At 35.6% G+C, this 18,839-nt stretch overlaps 1 protein-coding gene across 10 annotated transcripts in view; it reads left to right on the top strand.

The window, feature by feature from the left end:
• The window catches only part of DIAPH2 (diaphanous related formin 2), a 1,048,054-nt gene that overhangs the window by 488,575 nt on the left and 540,640 nt on the right, over positions 1-18,839 (top strand). For all 10 annotated transcript variants that reach the window (XM_025277003.3, XM_025277005.3, XM_025277006.3 and 7 more), the window contains one exon: positions 9,655-9,756. In XM_025277003.3, coding sequence (XP_025132788.1) covers positions 9,655-9,756 — 102 coding nt within the window. The remainder of the gene's footprint in view (positions 1-9,654; positions 9,757-18,839) is intronic.

Genomic DNA, 18,839 nt, shown 5'->3' with positions numbered 1-18,839 from the left:
AAGGAATGAATACTTTTAGTAATTATCTTTCAGATTAATTGTAAATCATGCGAATTTTTTTAGAAAGCAATACATTTCTGTAAATAGGATCATGACATTAGTAGTGGGAGTTGAAATTTTTATGTACAAAGTATTCACAAATTTTCTGTCTATAATTATAGAAGTTGTAAATATATCTACAATCTCTATTAATCTAATACACAATGAGAACACTTGGATGAATTTAATTGAACTGAAATTAGGAAAGTTTAGATACACATGATTTCTATGGCCCGATGTTAGGCTGCAGAATGTCAAATAAGGGTTGAATTCCAAAGAGATTTTGACAGAAAGAATCATCAGAACTTGTGAAAAAGTGAAACGGAAAGTGTTAGTCACTCAGTTTTGTCCAACTCTTTGCGACCCCATGGACTGGAGCCTGCCAGGCTCCTTTGCCCAGGGAATTCTCCAGAATTCTCAAGAATATTGGAGTGGGCTTCCATTCTCTTCCCTAGGGTATCTTCCCCACCCAGGGATAGAACTCTGGTCTCCTGCATTGCAGGCAGGTTCTTTACCATATAAGCCACCAAGGAAGCCCTCAGAACTTGTAACTGAGTGGCAAACTCCAGTTCGAAAGCTTAGAGGATGGAGAGGATGCCAGTCCTATTGGCAGAACGGGCCCTTTAGGAGAAGCTGATAAGGTAAGGGATCAGAGTGAGGATGAATTCTCCTTTAGATTTGTTGAATTTGCAGTAATGATGGTGCATCAAAGTAGGACAGGCTGTTGGTTTGAAATATGGAACTTAGGAATTGGCAGGAATGCTGAGGGCTGGAGCTGTTCATTTGGTGACATTAGTGCTGAGGTGATATTGAGAAGTATGCCTACTCTGGTCAAGTTGAAGATCAAATTGGTAGGAAACATGTAAAAGACTGCCTCTTTGTAAGATATAATTGTCATACTCCAAGGTCATGAATTTTCTCACCATGTTTTCAATTCTTGTCTTTAATCAACTAACATTTTTTGAAAGGAGTACTTCCACAAGGTTTAGAAAACCTCTCCCTGAATTAAACCATTTAGTTAGCATTTTAACATATCTTAACAGATGCTTCTAGTCTGTTTTAAGAGTTACAGAAATGATAAGAATTCCAAACCAGAAGAGGGAATTGCAGCATGACCTCTTGACAAGAAATGTATTTTGGATCAAATGCAGCACAAATGACTGTCAGTCATATGTTGATTATGGTTTTACTGTGTAGGCAGGAGTATACACAGTCCTGATCTGTCATTTTCACGAGGGCAGAATCTCTAGTGGTTAATGTGGTGGCAATCACAGAATCGGCAGCTAGTATATACTAGCTGAATGGATGGATGAAATACAAAATAAATATAGATCCAGGCCTGGCATCAAAGTGTGTGCCTTTTAACTCAAAGCGAAGAACTAGAACACATGAATCTGATTTCAGAACATTAAAATACACACATACAATTTAAGACATGCCATGAGAAACTGTTGCACAATGTATAGTAAGTTATAGTAGTTTATGGATTGAACTTTTGACCAGGCAAAATAGGAGGAAGTTTCCATTAAGATCACAGAGATTTATCCAAGACTTACCCATTTCTTGTCTGAATTTTTTACAAAATAAAATCTTTGACAACAGAAGTTAACATAATACTGATATATGTGTGTGTGTATATATATGTGTGTGTGTGTGTGTGTGTGTGTGTGTGTGTTTGTCTCCCATATATAAATAGAATTCTGTGTATACATATGCACTTAATGGTACTGGATGCTTGGGGCTGGTGCACTGGGACGACCTAGAGGGATGGTGTGGGGAGGGAGGAGGGAGGAGGGTTCAGGATGGGGAGCACATGTATACCTGTGGCGGATTTGTTTTGATGTTTGGCCAAACTAATACAGTGTTTGGGGTTTAAAAATAAAATAAAATTAAAAAAAAAAAGAAGAAGAAAAAAAAACAATAAATTAAAAAAAAAGAAATATTGGCCCCAATCCATTTACATAGGGAACAATAGGACTTAATCAAAATGAACCTAACTTGACTTTCCTACTACTAAAATGACTTAATGAGATATAAGACAAAAAATAAAGGTTATGTTTTGGAAGGCAGGAAAGGGCATTATGGTTCAGTACCTTCACTTAACTAACCTTTAAGTGTGCAATTAACATTTAAAAGAAATAAAGTTTTAAAAGAATTGTAGAGTCATTGCAAAAATGTAAAAAAGGAGTTAAAAGCCTATGGTTTTTAGGAGAAATCCCTTTAGATAACTGTGACAGTCATCAGAAAGTGAATTTGTGATGTGTAAAAAGAGGAAGAAAAATCTGTTCGTTTGATGACATAGTAACTGCTTTCCCCTTTGTTGTTTTCTTTGTGAACTTCAGCTCATTGACATTTTCTAAGATGAAATTTTCATACTGACCTAGAATTGATCTTTTAAACACAAATCTTAGACTGTTTGAAAGAAGATGCTCAGTAGTAAGTAGGAGGAGCGGGATGGAAAAATAGAAGGGTTGAAACTTTACAGAATATTTGCCTATTAATTCACAATTTGTCAGAATATAAGTTGTCTTTAAAAATTTATAATTTCTAGCCTCTGCTATTACAAACAGCTTTCCCCTTTCAGTTTAGGGGGTATCTGAACTCTTCTTTGCAATTTATTTATAGATCTTAAGTAGCCATAGTATCAACATGGCAACTAAACAAAAGCTATTTACAGTTGTTTAATTGGGCAATATAACATTTAAACACTAGCACAATCCACATCTGTTCACCTATGGTTTGCTTCCTCTTGCTCCTAGCTGCTGTTGCAAGACCTTAACTCTTTTCAAAAACTATCTCCATTAGATGTTTCTATGGCTCTCAAGGAATAGCTTCCAGATCTTATGAACTAATTTGTCAGCTTTCATGTAGCTGCTGTGGGTGATTTTCCTCATTTCCTATTTTGATGGCAAGATACAGAAACATGTTTTACTTTCTTTGTCTCCTTTTTTTTTTCTTTCTTTTTTTTTTTTTTTAACATGCTTGATTTTCGGAATAACCAAGCACTCAGACATATGAGGGGATAGGTCGGCCAGGCCTGGAGACATATCCAAGAAGGAACTATTGCACTCACAATCACTTTGATCCTTTCCAAAATGCAAGCTTTCCTACTGGGCCTAGCCTGATTGCATAATACACGCTTCTCTTCCTTTAGGTAGGACAGGGGCTTTCCCAGTGGCTCAGCAGTAAAGAATCTGCCTGCATTGCAGGAGATGCAGGTTCGATTTCTGGATCCAGAAGATCCCATGGAGTAGGAAATGGCAACCCACTCCAGCATTCTTGCCTGGAAAATTCCACGGACAGAGGAGCCTGACATGCTACAGTCCATAGAGTCGTAAAGAGTTGAACACGACTGAAGCGACTTAGCATGGATCTTCCAGGAGGCCTAAAAATATGGACTTCCAACTGACTCCAAGGACTTATTATTCTTAAACTGTGCATTGAACATTTTTCTCTCTTGACATACTTTTAAAGATAAGTGAAGGAGCATAGAGGCCAATGAGTATTGCTATCTCTCCTCTCTCTTCTAACCCTCCTTCCTCTTCTATTCAGGACTTGATGGACATGAAAACATTGTTAATGTCTGATCTTATGCTGCATTTTTTAGTATTTATGGAAAAATACTGAAGTGTCTTCAGGTATTGGCTATGATGGCCACTTGAAACATGGTTTCTAGATGTAGTAGGTTCATGAAGCAAGAAGTCCTATAACGTAGGCCATATCTACCACACATTGAGAGCGTTTTATTCTAAACATTATTTGTAAATAAAATGTACTAAACACTGGCAGCTGTATAAGCTTGTAACTTAGTCTGAAGACCGTATCCAGAATCAGAATACATCTGAGCCCATCGAATGTGTTCATTATTTCATGTAGCTGAACAGAGAAAGAAAAGAAATGTCACCTGCCAGGGAGCCTGCAGTGTAAAGATGACTTAACAGGTTATCTGCAGCTGGAAGAGAAGCAAAATAACAACAAGTTTCACATTCAGAGCTAAAATCCTATTATAGGCTTGATTCATTCTATAATAGTTATTTTCACAGTTAAAACTTAAAATTGAAATGGAGAGTTGAAAATATGCAGAGTTGATATTTTTAATAATGGTAACAACATTTTTAATCTTTCTAATTGAATTTCCCTGTAGGGAAAATTATGAAAGTTACCATTCTGATTCTTTGTTTTCCTTAATAACATACTTCACAAAAAATCCTATTAACAGAGAAAAAATTTTGAAAAACAATTTATATACATCAGAAATATTCGAGAAAAATAGAAATAACACCTTGATATGTACTTACCTTTCCATTCTATTAAAAAAATATTAATGAGGCATAGTAGTAGCTGGGCTTAATTTCATTTGATGTTTATATTGCTATATCAATATTGATTTTTCTTTTAGGTCAAATGACATGATATTGTAAATCTTTGGACTAATCAGTACACAGCGGGTGCCATCGCAGGCATAGAGCTTAGTGGATGCAAAATTAGTGGGAGGAGAGTAAAGATAAATAGAGAGCAAAGAGGACTTAAAAGTAGATTGAGATACAGCTGTTTTCCATGGGACATATAAGGTTATATATTGCCTACTCTTTTTTTTTTTTAATTTGGAAACATTTATAATATAGAGTGTACTATCTAACCTTTTTTTAAATATACAGTTTACCTGGTGTTAAGTATATTGAAATTGTTGTTCAGTTGTCACCACTATTTCCAGAAATTTTTCATTATCCCACCCAGAAATTCTATCCTTTTAACCAGTAACTTCCTATTCCCCTCTGCCCCCAGCTCCTGGTAACCTCTTTTCTATTGTGTCTAAGAATCTATTCTAGATCGGTGGGTTCATACAGTGTTTGTCCTTTTTTGTCTATCTTATTTCACTAACCCTAAAATTCTCAAGATTCATCAGTGTTTTAGCGTGGATCAAAACTTCCTTTTTCTAGTGAATAATATTTTGTTGTATGTATATATCATATTTATCAATATATCTGTTGATGGAAAAGTAGGTTGTTTCTGCCTTCTCACTATTGAATAACAATGATAGCATTGTGTACACATAACTGTTTGAGATGCTGTTTTCAGTTCTTTTTGTTACATACCCAAGATGGAATTGTGGGATCATACGGTTAATTCTGTTTTTAATTTCTAAGAAACTACCAAGCTGTTTTCCACAGTGCTGATGCCATTTTACATTCTAACCAGCAATGCATAAGGGTTCCTATTTTAATACATCCTTACCAACAGTTTTTATTTCCCACTTTTTGGACAATAGCCTTTCTAGTGGGCATTGTAAAAATGGTATCTCATTATAGGTGCTTTAAAAAATGCTATTGTAAATGGAATTGTTTTCTTAATTTCCTTTCAGATTATAGTGCACAGAAATACAACTGATTTTTGCATGCTAAGTATCCTGAAACTTTGCTGATTCATTTATTAGCTCTTTCAGTTTTTTTTGTTGGATTATTTAGTGTTTTCTTCATATAAAATCGTCATCTGTAAAGAGAGACAATTGTTTCTAATTTTATAATTTGAATGCCTTTTATTTCTCTTTCTTGTCTAATTGCTCTGGTTAGTACTATGATACATAGATGTGTTGTAAGCATTCATCCTTGCCTTGTTCCTGTTCTTAACAGATACAATTTCAGTCTTTTATCATTGAGTATATTATCTGTGACATCTTTTTATATGGTCTTTATCATTTTCTGAAAGTTTGCTTTTATTCCTCGTTTAAAGAGCATTTTTTTTCTCACAAATATGTGTTGGATTTTATCAAATGCTTTTAATGTATTAGTTGAAATGATTATGTGAGATGTTTTCCCTTTATTCTATTAATGTGGCATATTACATTGGTTTATTTTATTTTTTTTTTGGACAAAGAGAAATAAACACTATTTTTAAACATTCTACAAAATAGGATGTTTACTCATTGGATGATATAAATCTGCATTACTGAGGTTTCACATCACAAAAGAATTAGAGACCACGTGATTTTAGCTTAGCCAGATTCCTTCCTATACTTTTTTTCTGTATTTGTTAGGTTGAATGAGTTTAAGTGGCAAAGAAAAAAAGTGCAAAAACTTTGCATAATTTTCCTACTCAAAATATAATTAAGTCACAGTAATTAAAGTTTTGGCTTGCTTGTTTTTTTTGTAATATATATATATTTTATTGAAGTTTAGTTGACTTACAATGTTTCAGGTGCACAGCAAATTGATTCAGTTATCCAAATACACATATATTATTTTTGAAATTATTTTCTATCATAGGTTATTGCAAGATATTGACTATAGTTCCCTATGCTATACAGTAAACCTTTGTTGCTTGTTGTATATCTATTTTTTAATTAGAAGTCTAGCATTCTATTCATACTAAGTCAAAGTAGAATCAAAATGTCATAATTTTTTTAGTTAGGCAAAAAATCATAAGTTTTCTAAAATATATATATTATACATATTTTATATACATATACAAAAGCTTTTCTACTTACACTTGATCTTTAAGGCTTGAAAAAGAACATCATAAAAAAGAGAGAGATGGATAAATTGGAGAACATAAACTAAGTGAAATGGGAGCACTGAATGTAAAATAGAAAAAGTGAAACAAACTAGATAAAAATAAAAGATCATCATATTTTTATATGTTGAATCACCCCTACATTCCAACTATTATTTTAGATCTGTATATTTCTTTCTTCAACTCTGTCAGCTTTACTTCATGTATTTTGGGTCTCGGTTCTTGGATAGGAATATGTTCATAACAATTATATCTTCTTGATGGGTTGAAACTTTTATTAATATATAATATCCTTGTCTCTTGTGACCTTTTTGTGATTTAAAGTGACAATTTTAATTTGACAATAATATCGAACCTCACTTTTTTTTTTGGCTACTATATACATGCCATATTTTTTCCCATTCTTTTGCTTTCAATCACTTTGTATCTTTTTATTGAAAGCATGTAGACTGCATATAGTAGTATGTTTGTTTATTTATTTGCTTGTTTTATTGAGGTATAATTGATACATAATTTTGTTTACTGCCCTTTAATTTCTGCTTGTAGGGCCTCCTTTAGTATTTGGGGACAGAACAGTCTTGCTAGCGATAAATTATCTTTTCTTGTTGCTGTTGTAGTTATTGTTAATTTGGAAATGTCTTAGTTTTTCATTCTTCAGGATGGTTTTTGTGGGTATAAAATTCTTGTTGATAGTCTTTTATTTCAGCACTTATTTTATCCCACTACCTTTTGACTCCAGTGGGAGAAATCATATAATAATCCTATTGCTGCTACGTCACTTCAGTCATGTCCGACTCTGTTCGACCCCATAGACGGCAGCCCAGGCTCCTCCATCCATGGGATTTTCCAGGCAAGAGTACTGGAGTGAGGTGCCATTGCCTTCTGTGAATAATCCTATTAAGGATTCCTTAAATGTGACAATTCACTTCTCTTGCTGCTTTAAAAATTATCATTTTCTACATTTGACACTTTGATTAGAAAGTGTCTCATAGTTCTTTGATGTCCTGCTTGGAGTTAATGATCTTCTTGGGTGTGTATATTTACGTATTTCATCAGATTTGGAAAGTTTTCAATCATTATTTATTCAAATAATTTTTTCTTCCCTTTCTCTTTTGGGAATCCTGTGATATACATGTTGGTATGCTTGGTGTCCCACAGATCCCTCATGCTTTATTTTTCTTCATTCTTTTATCTTTTTGTTCCTTCAACCTAATAATATCAGTTTCTTTACCTTTACATTCATTGATCCTTTCTTCTGCCTGCCCATATCTACTCGTATAATAAATTTTAAATTTCAGTTATTGGTACTTTTCACTTTCAGAATTTCTGTTGGATTCCTTTTTGTAATTTCTATGTCTTTCTTATTCTATTCATAATATTATTTTCCTTTAGTTATTTGTCCATAGTTTACTTTAGCTCATTGATCATCTTTAAAACAGTTCATTTAATATGTTTTATTTATAACTTTAAATTCTGAACTTCATTGGGAACCATTTCTGTCCAATTCTTTTTTCCCTGCATCGGCCATGCTCTATTGTTTCTTCTCATGCTTTGTAATATTTTTGTTGAGAACTGGAGATTTGAATATATTATAACTTTGGGAATCTAATTATGCCACTCCTTAAAGACAGCTGATTTTTGTTTTCTGAGGATGGTTTTCGTTGTGTGTGGTCACTCTAGTTTGGGTTTCATTATCTCTTCAGTCAGCCAGTGATCTGACAATGCATGCTACATCGCTTCAGTCATGTCTGACTCTTTGTGACCCCATGGACTGTAGCCCGTCAGCCTCCTCTGTCCATGCAGATTCTTCAGGCAAGAATACTGGAGTGGGTTGCCATGCCCTCCTCCTAGGGGATCTTTCTAACCCAGGGATCGTGGCAGGAGGTTCTTTACCATTAGTGCCACCTAGGTCTGACAAAGATTTCCTTAGTTGTCTGGTTCCAAAAGGCATTAGAGGTGTTTCTGCCTGTTTAAATCTTCTAATTGATGCCATTAGGGAAAGCTGCTGCAACCAGAGACTGTTGAAACCAAGTATCTACCAAACCAACCAGAACGCACATCTCTGAATTCTGGAGAACAGGATCCCCATTGCTCCCCCTGGCATCAGCCATTCCCTTTTGCATCTTAGGCATTATCCTCACAGTGACAGGAATGGCAATCCACTCCAGTATTCTTGCCTGGGAATCCCATGGACAGAGGAGCCTGATGTGCTACAGTCCATAGGGTCGCAAAGAGTCAGGCACAACTGAGCGACTAACACACATACACATTGTGTGTGTGTGTATATGTGTGCACTTGTTTGTGTGTTTGTGTGTGTATATATATTTAAGTTGTTCTGAAAGATAGCTTTTAAGTGAACTATCTGAAAGATATCGGAAAGATGGTTTTAACAGTTTTGTCTGAAAGATATTTTTAAATAGGATTGCACACTTGTCCCTCAGACTCAGTGTTGGACTATGATGTGGCCAACTTTGAGGTGGTAAAGTTGAAATAGCTGGGAAAATGATGTGTTGACTGTAGGGGCAAAATCTAGGCTTCTTCCTTTGATAATTGTTTTAGGAATTGGAAATCACATAGAAGAACAGAATAGAAAAAAATAAAGATATTATAAATAATTGGAGATTATTTTTATAGGCTTGATGTGGTTTGTAAGATTGAAAATGATTCCATATTTTGCCAATATTGAAGAGTATGGTTGATGATTATTTAGTGCACATGAGTAAATTCTACATAGTATTTTTCTGTTTTTTTAATAGATTGACTAATTATCATGACAGGAAATAAATCTTAAAATTATGATATGTGTTTAAGAGCTAGAAAGATAGTCAATTTTGTAATGTTATTTATTGTCATATGATTTTTTAATTTAACATTTATATACTATAGTGCAGAGAAACCAAACACTTCTATATATTTATTCACATTAAATTGTAGCTGTTTTTTGGTTAAGTTTTTGGGGAGAAGGGGAAGATACACTGGTACTGTGACAGAAGCACAATCGGAAATTTATCCACTATATTAGTTAATCACTTTTATAGTTTTTAATATATCTTTTATAATCATAATAATGAAATACTAAACTGTTATGCTTTTATTTCCTTTTAGAACCTTGTAAAACATCTTCCTGAGCAGAAGGTACTCAATGAACTAGCACAGCTGAAGAATGAATATGAGGACCTCTGTGAACCTGAACAGTTTGGAGTTGTGGTATGTATCTAGACTAAGGGCCCACAGACTCAGCTTGGAGGTAACATATAACAGAAACGGGGGCGGGGGGAGGGAGGAAGACATTTCAATTGCTTATATTTATTTTTTTTCCTACTGTATAACTATATAACTTATGTAACATTGGCTGTTGGAGGAAAAAAAATCCTTATTACTTATAATATTATTGAAAAATAAAGTTAAGATCTACATTATGAAATACCTCACAACATCTCAGGGATCTTCCTCTATATCAATGCTGATATTAATATTAATATATAAAAAGAACATATTATTGTATTGACAATTTTTCCTTCTATTTAGATCTTGCTATTAGAATTTGGCTTTTTAATAAAGTTAGGCTTCTTAAGGGTGGAATGGTGGAAACTGTTATAGATAATTAGAAATATTCTAGAGTCTCTTTTGAATGGTATATATTGTATCAGAAAAAAGACAAAAATTTTCACATTTCCCGTACAGTGTCATTAATTGATTAAAACCATTAAATATACAGTTTCAGCTGGAAATAAAATTGCATAAATACATTTCTTTAGTGTGGTTAAATAACCACTGAAATGAATTATGTTTTCTTATCTCCTCTTCATTGTAAAGGGTATAAAATAAGACTAGATGTAAATTATGTATTAAAACAATAGTTTTATATGTGTGTGTGTGTGTGTGTATGTATATGTTTCAAGCTTTCCTCAAAACTGCTATTCAAATAATTGACAAAAAGATGGTGGGTATGATGATTTATTTAATTTCCTAGAGAAAACCTATTTTTGACTCAGTGTTCAATTCAAGTTTGGTCCCATATAAAATAAACAGTTCTATTACACCTTTCAGTTGTACCCCGTCTCTCTGACCATTTTCCATCTGCATACTAAGACTTTTAAAAATTGCCGTTGCACTTAATAGTCAAATACTCTGCTTCATGCAAAATATTTTATAACCTCTTTAATAGTAATACATTTGATTCGATGTGATTTGCTACTCTGCAAATGTGATAGAACAGAGAACATTCCTTTTGAATATATGCAATAACTGCTCACCCATATTTAGAGTTTATTAGTTCTCAGATATTGCAGAAGGCGATGGCACCCCACTCCAGACTCTTGCCTGAAAAATCCCATGGACAGAGGAGCCTGGTGGGCTGCAGTCCATGGGGTTGCTAAGAGTCAGACACGACTGAGCGACTTCCCTTTCACTTTTCACTTTCCTGCACTGGAGAAGGAAATGGCAACCCACTCCAGTGTTCTTGCCTGGAGAAGCCCAGGGATGGGGGAGCCTAGTCTAGTAGGCTGCCATCTATAGGGTTGCACAGAGTCGGACACGACTGAAGCAACTTAGCAGCAGCAGCAGCAGCAGTTCTCAGATATAGCACTGCATATGCCATCATGGTCAACAAAAGAGTCTGAAATGCAGTACTTGGATGCAATCTCAAAAACGACAGAATGATCTCTGTTCATTTCCAAGGCAAACCATTCAGTATCACAGTAATCCACGTCTATGCCCCAACCAGTAACGCTGAAGAAGCTGAAGTTGAACGGTTCTATGAAGACCTACAAGACCTTTTAGAACTAACACCCCAAAAAGATGTCCTTTTCATTATAGGGGACTGGAATGCAAAAGTAGGAAGTCAAGAAACACCTGAAGTAACAGGCAAATTTGGCCTTGGAATATGGAATGAAGCAGGGCAAAGACTAATAGAGTTTTGCCAAGAAAATGCACTGGTCATCGCAAACACCCTCTTCCAACAACACAAGAGAAGATTCTACACATGGACATCACCAGATGGTCAACACTGCAATCAGATTGATTATATTCTTTTCAGCCAAAGATGGAGAAGCTCTATACAGTCAACAAAAACAAGACCCGGAGCTGACTGTGGCTCAGATCATGAACTCCTTATTGCCAAATTCAGACTTAAATTGAAGAAAGTAGGGAAAACCACTAGACCATTCAGGTATGACCTAAATGAAATCCCTTATCATTATACAGTGGAAGTGAGAAATAGATTTAAGGGCCTAGATCTGATAGATAGAGTGCCTGATGAACCATGGACAGAGGTTTGTGACATTGTATAGGAGACAGGGATCAAGACCATCCCCATGGAAAAGAAATGCAAAAAAGCAAAATGACTGTCTATGGAGGGCTTACAAATAGCTGTGAAAAGAAGAGAAGCAAAAAGCAAAGGAGAAAGGGAAAGTTATAAGCATCTGAATGCAGAGTTCCAAAGAATAGCAAGAAGAGATAAGAAAGCCTTCCTCAGTGACCAATGCAAAGAAATAGAGGAAAACAACAGAATGGGCAAGACTAGAGATCTCTTCCAGAAAATTAGAGATACCAAGGGAACATTTCATGCAAAGATGGGCTCGATAAAGGACAGAAATGGTATGGACCTAACAGAAGCAGTAGATATTAAGAAGAGGTGGCAGGAATATACACAAGAACTGTACAAAAAAGATCTTCACGACCAAGACAATCACGATGGTGTGATCACTCATGTAAAGCCTGACATCTTGGAATGTGAAGTCAAGTTGGCCTTAGAAAGCATCCCTACCAACAAAGCTAGTGGAGGTGATGGAATTCCAGTTGAGCTATTTCAAATCCTGAAAGATGATGCTGTGAAAGTGCTGACTCAATATGCTAGCACATTTGGAAAACTCAGCAGTGACCACAGGACTGGAAAAGGTCAGTTTTCATTCCAATCCCAAAGAAAGGCAGTGCCAAAGAATGCTCAAACTACAGCACAGTTGGACTCATCTCACATGCTAGTAATATAATGCTCAAAATTCTCCAAGTCAGGCTTCAGCAATACATGAACCGTGAACTTCCTGATGTTCAAGCTGGTTTTAGAAAAGGCAGAGGAACCAGTGATCAAATTGCCAACATCCACTCGATCATCGAAAAATCAAGAGAATTCCAGAAAAACATCTAATTCTGCTTTGTTGACTATGCCAAAGCCTTTGACTGTGTGGATCACAATAAACTGGAAAATTCTGAAAGAGATGGGAATACCAGACCACCTGATCTGCCTCTTGAGAAACCTATATGCAGGTCAGGAAGCAACAGTTAGAACTGGACATGGAACAGCAGACTGGTTCCAAATAGGAAAAGGAATATGTCAAGACTGTATATTGTCACCCTGCTTATTTAACTTATATGCAGAGTACATCATGAGAAACGCTGGGCTGGAAGAAACACAAACTGGAATCAAGATTTCTGGGAGAAATATCAATAACCTCAGATATGCAGATGATACCACCCTTATGGCAGAAAGTGAAGAGGAACTCAAAAGCCTCTTGATGAAAGTGAAAGTGGAGAGTGAAAAAGTTGGCTTAAAGCTCAACATTCAGAAAACAAAGATCATGGCATCTGTTCCTAGACGTGAGTCTGAGTGAACTCCAGGAGTTGGTGATGGACAGGGAGGTCTGTCGTGCTGCGGTTCATGGGGTCGCAAAGAGTTGGACATGACTGAGTGACTGAACTGAACTGAACTGATGGTGATGTAGGAGGGTTCTGTCAAATCCTTGAAAAGCAAATCAGGAATGTATATTTAGGGTGAAATAGAGCATGTATAGAGACCTGAAAAAACTATGTCTCTCATTTTTGAATTAAGCAAAATAAACTGGCCAGATATTGTTTATTAAGTAGCAATACTTGAACACAACATTAAATAATAAAATTTTTTAGACCAAAGTCCACACTTAAAACTTAAGCTACTGGAATTCATATTATAATTGAAGCAAGGTTATATACCATCTGAGAATTCAGCTGTGTCATGATGGTTATGAGTTTTACTTTAGGTACACTGCAGTTTCTCTGAAGCTATTTTTTTCCTGAACGCAGTTTATCTTGGAAGATGTATTAGTTTGCCAAGCAGGTCCTTCAAGAGGAATATCCTTGGTACTACACTGAGGAAATGAAGTTTTGGGACATAAAGAGCAATATACCTTCCGAACTCAAAGCAAAATAGGAAAGGAAAGAGATTTCGTGTTTATGTATGCAACCATAAATAATTCTGGGGCTGTGAGCATGAAGTCACCTGGTCCTCTTATTTATTCTCCCCATCCTTAGCTACATGTCTATAGGGAAGTTAGTCAAGGACATTTCTAAGTAGTTTATGCTCTATAAATTATCTAAGGCAGTATCAATCAGGATTTGCCTGATCTAAATAAAGATTAGATGGTCTCATATCTAGCGAAAAGTTTCTTGAAATAATGATATAACTTAGTCTTTTAACCACATATGTAAGCATGTATATTTTGTATATATTAGCCCGTAGATAAGTGCTTATTGAATTTTAAGATAATTATTAGAACTAAGTATGAGCCTGAGATTAAAAATAGCACAGTTTATGTCTCAAAGTAAAAATTATGTTCAAATATATTTCTTCAAGTCTATGCTGAAGTTAAATTCACTTCTCTGTGGAAATGTCCAAATACTTTTTAATTCTGGAAATATATTGACAGCCTACATTTAGGACAACTTTGAACATCTATAGAATCCTCCACCCAAATGAGAAAGGTCCCAAACTGGTTGTCTTGCTTTTGCTTTCTTCCACCATCAAAATTATTAGTTTAGTCTTCTTAAAAATGTATATTCATCATGTGATTTCTATATTGAAACCCTTCAGTGTCTCCCAGAGTTTACAGAGTAAAATCTGAGCTCCTTCACATTCTCATTTTGCCTCTAACTCTCTGACTTTATGTCTCCCTGTTCTCTTTGGCGAATTGAGTGAATTGGTGTCTTTATGACATTTTAGCTTTTACCTTGGCGGGACTCTTATTGCCATTTCAGCAGTTATTTTACTTGTTCTTAATTCAGTGGTCTTTTGTTTTTTCTATAGGGGCTATACCATATCTTACCTGCTTTCTTCAAGTCTTTTCTCCCTCCCCTTACCATTCTTTTCAACCTCAGTTCAGTTCAGTTCCGTTGCTCAGTCTTGTCCGACTCTTCGCGACCCCATGAATCGCAGCACGCCAGGCCTCCCTGTCCATCACCAACTCCCGCAGTTCACTCAGACTCACGTCCATCGAGTCAGTGATGCCATCCAGCCATCTCATCCTCTGTCGTCCCCTTCTCCTCCTGCCCCCAATCCCTCCCAGCATCAGAGTCTTTTCCATTGAGTCAACTTGTCGCATGAGGTGGCCAAAGTACTGGAGTTTCAGCTTCAGCATCATTCCTTCCAAAGAAATCCCAGGGCTGATCTCCTTCAGAATGGACTGGTTGGATCTCCTTGCAGTCCAAGGGACTCTCAAGAGTCTTCTCCAACACCACAGTTCAAAAGCATCAATTCTTCGGCAGACAACCTAATCTCTTACCAGGGAAATGAGAAAGCAAATAGATGCTAGAACAGTATCTCTTCTACCCATAGTTGCTGTCTCTACCCATATCTTGTGTTAACCTCCTCTCTGTCAAACCTCAGAAAAAGGGATACTTTATTTGTTATGACTAATACTATTGTTCTTGTTGTTGTTAATGATAGAAATAAGAATGTATTGAGATGTTACTATGTCCAGTGCCATGCTAGGTGTTTTTACATGCACTATCTCATGAATTCCTCACAGCCCTATGAAACTGGTATTATTGTTGACTCCACGTTACAGATGAGGATAGTGAGGGCAATGGTTTTGGACCTTGTTCAGTTACAGAGCAGTAGGTACAGAACTTAGTCCCAGGCAGTCTGATGTCATAGACTGTGATTTTAACAACTGTACTGTACTGGTGTGTGCTTATGTGTACATGTACATGTGTGTGTGAAATAGTCTACTATATACTAATATACTTATCTCTGTGTAAGGCATTAATTATCCCCTGCCTACTTTTATTCTATTTGTCTGTTGCCTCTTCAGTTCCTCAGTCTCCACTCTGCTCTTCTCTTCAGAAATAAGAATTTTCTTAAGTCATTCATTGCCCCAAAATGTATGAATGGATAGCTGGATGGATGGATGAATAAAAAATCCGTCACTGGCCCTGAAGTCCATGATAAATACTGCCTTCTCTTCATTAGTCTCTTTTTGTTTTCTACTTCCGTACCTCTAGTTACTTACTATTCAGGAAACAGCAATCAGAATGCTGCCTTAAATAATGCGTTGAAACTGATCTAGGAGAGATCATCAATTAACTCCTAATTGCATCTAAAATATACAGTCCAGGTTCAATGCACGATACTGGATGCTTGGGGCTGGTGCACTGGGACAACCCAGAGGGATGGAATGGGGAGGGAGGAGGGAGGAGGGTTCAGGATGGGGAACACATGTATACCTGTGGCGGATTCATTTTGATATTTGGCAAAACTAATACAATTATGTAAAGTTTAAAAAAAAATCCAAAAAAAAAAAAATAAAAAAAATAAAATATACAGTCGATCTACTGACTTCTCTTCTGTGCTGTTACTACTGTAACCCAAGCCAGCATCCTCTTTCCCTTAACCATTACAATATACTTTTAGCCTGTTTTCTCCACTTATGCTTTTGACCTTTTTCCAAATCAGTCTCGGCACAGCCCTTGATGTGACATTTCTAAAGTACATTTGTGTTGCATCATTATTTATCTGCATAAAGCATCAGTATATTGTTTTTTGGATTTACCATGCTCTTTCCTGTCTTTGGACCATTACACACGCTGCTCCCTCTTACTCCCACTCCTGCCTGCCTCTCTCCTGCTTATTCTTTGAGTCTCTGCTTAAATTTTTCTCCCCATTATGTTCTCACTTACTTATTAAGTCTCCCTATTAAATTCTCTCAGAGCACCTTTTTTTTTCTTTTCCTTTCCCCAAATTATCATGGTTTTTAATTAAATGTTTAATCGCAAGGTTTTTTATTGAATGACCCCTGCTAGATTACAACTTCTTTAAATGTCTGTATTATATTGATTTAATTCACATGATATACTTACAAGGTTTGTTGAATGTATTAGCTTGAATGCAAAATCAAGTGGGCTCTTTTTATTCCTGTCTAAATCTGTATCCATTTGGTACTGGAAGGTTGAAAAATTTAGATTCCTTATTGAGTCCTTTTCTTTCTTTGCCTTCTTTAGTGGTAAATACTGTTTCCTAATTTTACTCCTATCACCCTGCCAATGTCCTTTAGAATTTTCATTATTGTATAACTTCTTGGGTGATAAAAACAAAATCTCATCAGTTAGAGATGTACATATGCCACAATTGAAATTACTCTTGCAATATTCACTAAAATCTAATCCAAAAAACAAAAAACAGTAAAACTGGCAAGACTACAGAAGAATCAGGCTTTGAATTTTTGAAAAAAGATAAACTTACCTGAAACAGTGACTGGGCTTCTAGGCTTTCTCTAAACTTTCTTTCCCTCTTTTTTTTTTTAATCAGGCATATCATTGGATTTGCTTATTTTCACATGTCATAAATTAAAAAGAAACCAGAAAAAAGAGAGAAAGAGAGAGAAGAAAAAAGAAACAAAAAAATCTAGGGACCTTTCCTGTATCTAGAGGCAGGTTTCCTGGGAAGAGGGGTATGTTACTTCCCACACCATCTCGGATAAATAATCCTTTTCTTTAGAGGGGTAGATTGGCTGCATAGCTTCCCACTGACTTGTCCTTCAATCTGCCTCCCACAGAAGTGAATTTGGTACATTATTGTAATTATGTGCTGTACCTGTACTGGGGGAAAAAACACAGCTCTTTGAAAACTCTGCCAGTTAGAACCCCTCAGCAGGAGCTTTTTAGAGTCTTCCCAGTGTGTTTGCAGCTCAGCTGTTCTCAAACCTTAGAGCTATGGAAATTCCCACTTGTCTTGCACTGTGAATGGAGACTCATACTGTGTGTATCTATTAAAGTAACACATCTTCTGAGAAAAAGAAGGCAATAATTAGTTCTCTTAGTAATTGGTACTTTGTTTTTCTGACTTCAAAATTACCCATATTTTTCAATTAAAAACATTCTAAAGCTATAATCTAAGAAAAAGATGTTGAGATAGCCTTGTGAATAAAAAACATTTATAATGAAAAGCAAAGATTATGTGATACTGCTGACGGTACAGTTAATTTTTTTTCTTTTTCTGCATAAATATGTGAAAGTGGGAGGAGTGGATTTACGCCTGTAGTTGGAACTACAGCTATAAAATCAGTTAGCTTTTTAATTTTTTTGAAGCCCCCCAAGAGCTTATGAGCTCTATTCAAGATAGCTTAATCAGGTGAAAAGGAAATTCTTAAAAGCTTTTTTTTTTTTTCTCCCACGCATCATCAAAGGTAGTTAGTTTGGATGGAAGATTGTAACTCTTCTGTTCCATTAATATTAAATCATTATTCAAGTTTGCATATTCATGGGGAAAATTGCATTTTTCTTTATCTGCTTTCATTCAAAGTGTTCAGTGTTTTGATATGTAATGCCTTGATTGTTTCTATTTTCATTCCTTCTGTAAATATGAATGCTAGCTCTTATGTCTAGATGTACCTTCATTTTTATCTGGAAAAAAAAAAGATGATTTAATAATTGTGAAATCAAGTAAAAGAAAAAACTCACCATGGTGTGTTCTCAAATCCAGGTATTCAGATTCTGGTTCATTTCATTAACTTCTCATAATAATCCATTTTGTGACAGGATGGCTTATTTCCATCAGCTTTTACAATACAATGAGGTAAAATAAAACCATCTGAAAACTGAATATTCAGATAAAGTCTGTGGATGTCAATCAAATTTTCTATTGATTGATTTTCATTACATTTTTAAAAAATGAAAAATTAACTCCTTTCCCCTATCCATATATCAGTAATCCTTTAAAATAGCCTAGTATCACAAGTGTTCTAATGGCCGTTCTTGGCCGCAGACAGTTGTTAGAATGATGTTTTGAAAATTCTTTATCCATTTCTTAATGTAATTCTTTTGAGCTTCCAGTGTCTCTTGGGGTTGACATTGTTACCGTGTTCTGTTCCAGACTGAAAATGAGTAAATATATGCTGATGCATAATTTCCACATATCACTCTATTTGAGGAAAATATTCTCTATGAGCACATCATTACTTTTCTGGGATAGAGTCAGTTTTCAAAACCCTGTTTTTCCAAAGCTTCATTTTACAGATTACCAATGACTCTTATCTCTCCTGACA

Source organism: Bubalus bubalis, chromosome X (assembly GCF_019923935.1).
Source record: "Bubalus bubalis isolate 160015118507 breed Murrah chromosome X, NDDB_SH_1, whole genome shotgun sequence".
Taxonomy (NCBI): Eukaryota; Metazoa; Chordata; class Mammalia; order Artiodactyla; family Bovidae; genus Bubalus; species Bubalus bubalis.
This window is presented reverse-complemented; position numbering and strand designations above follow the sequence as displayed.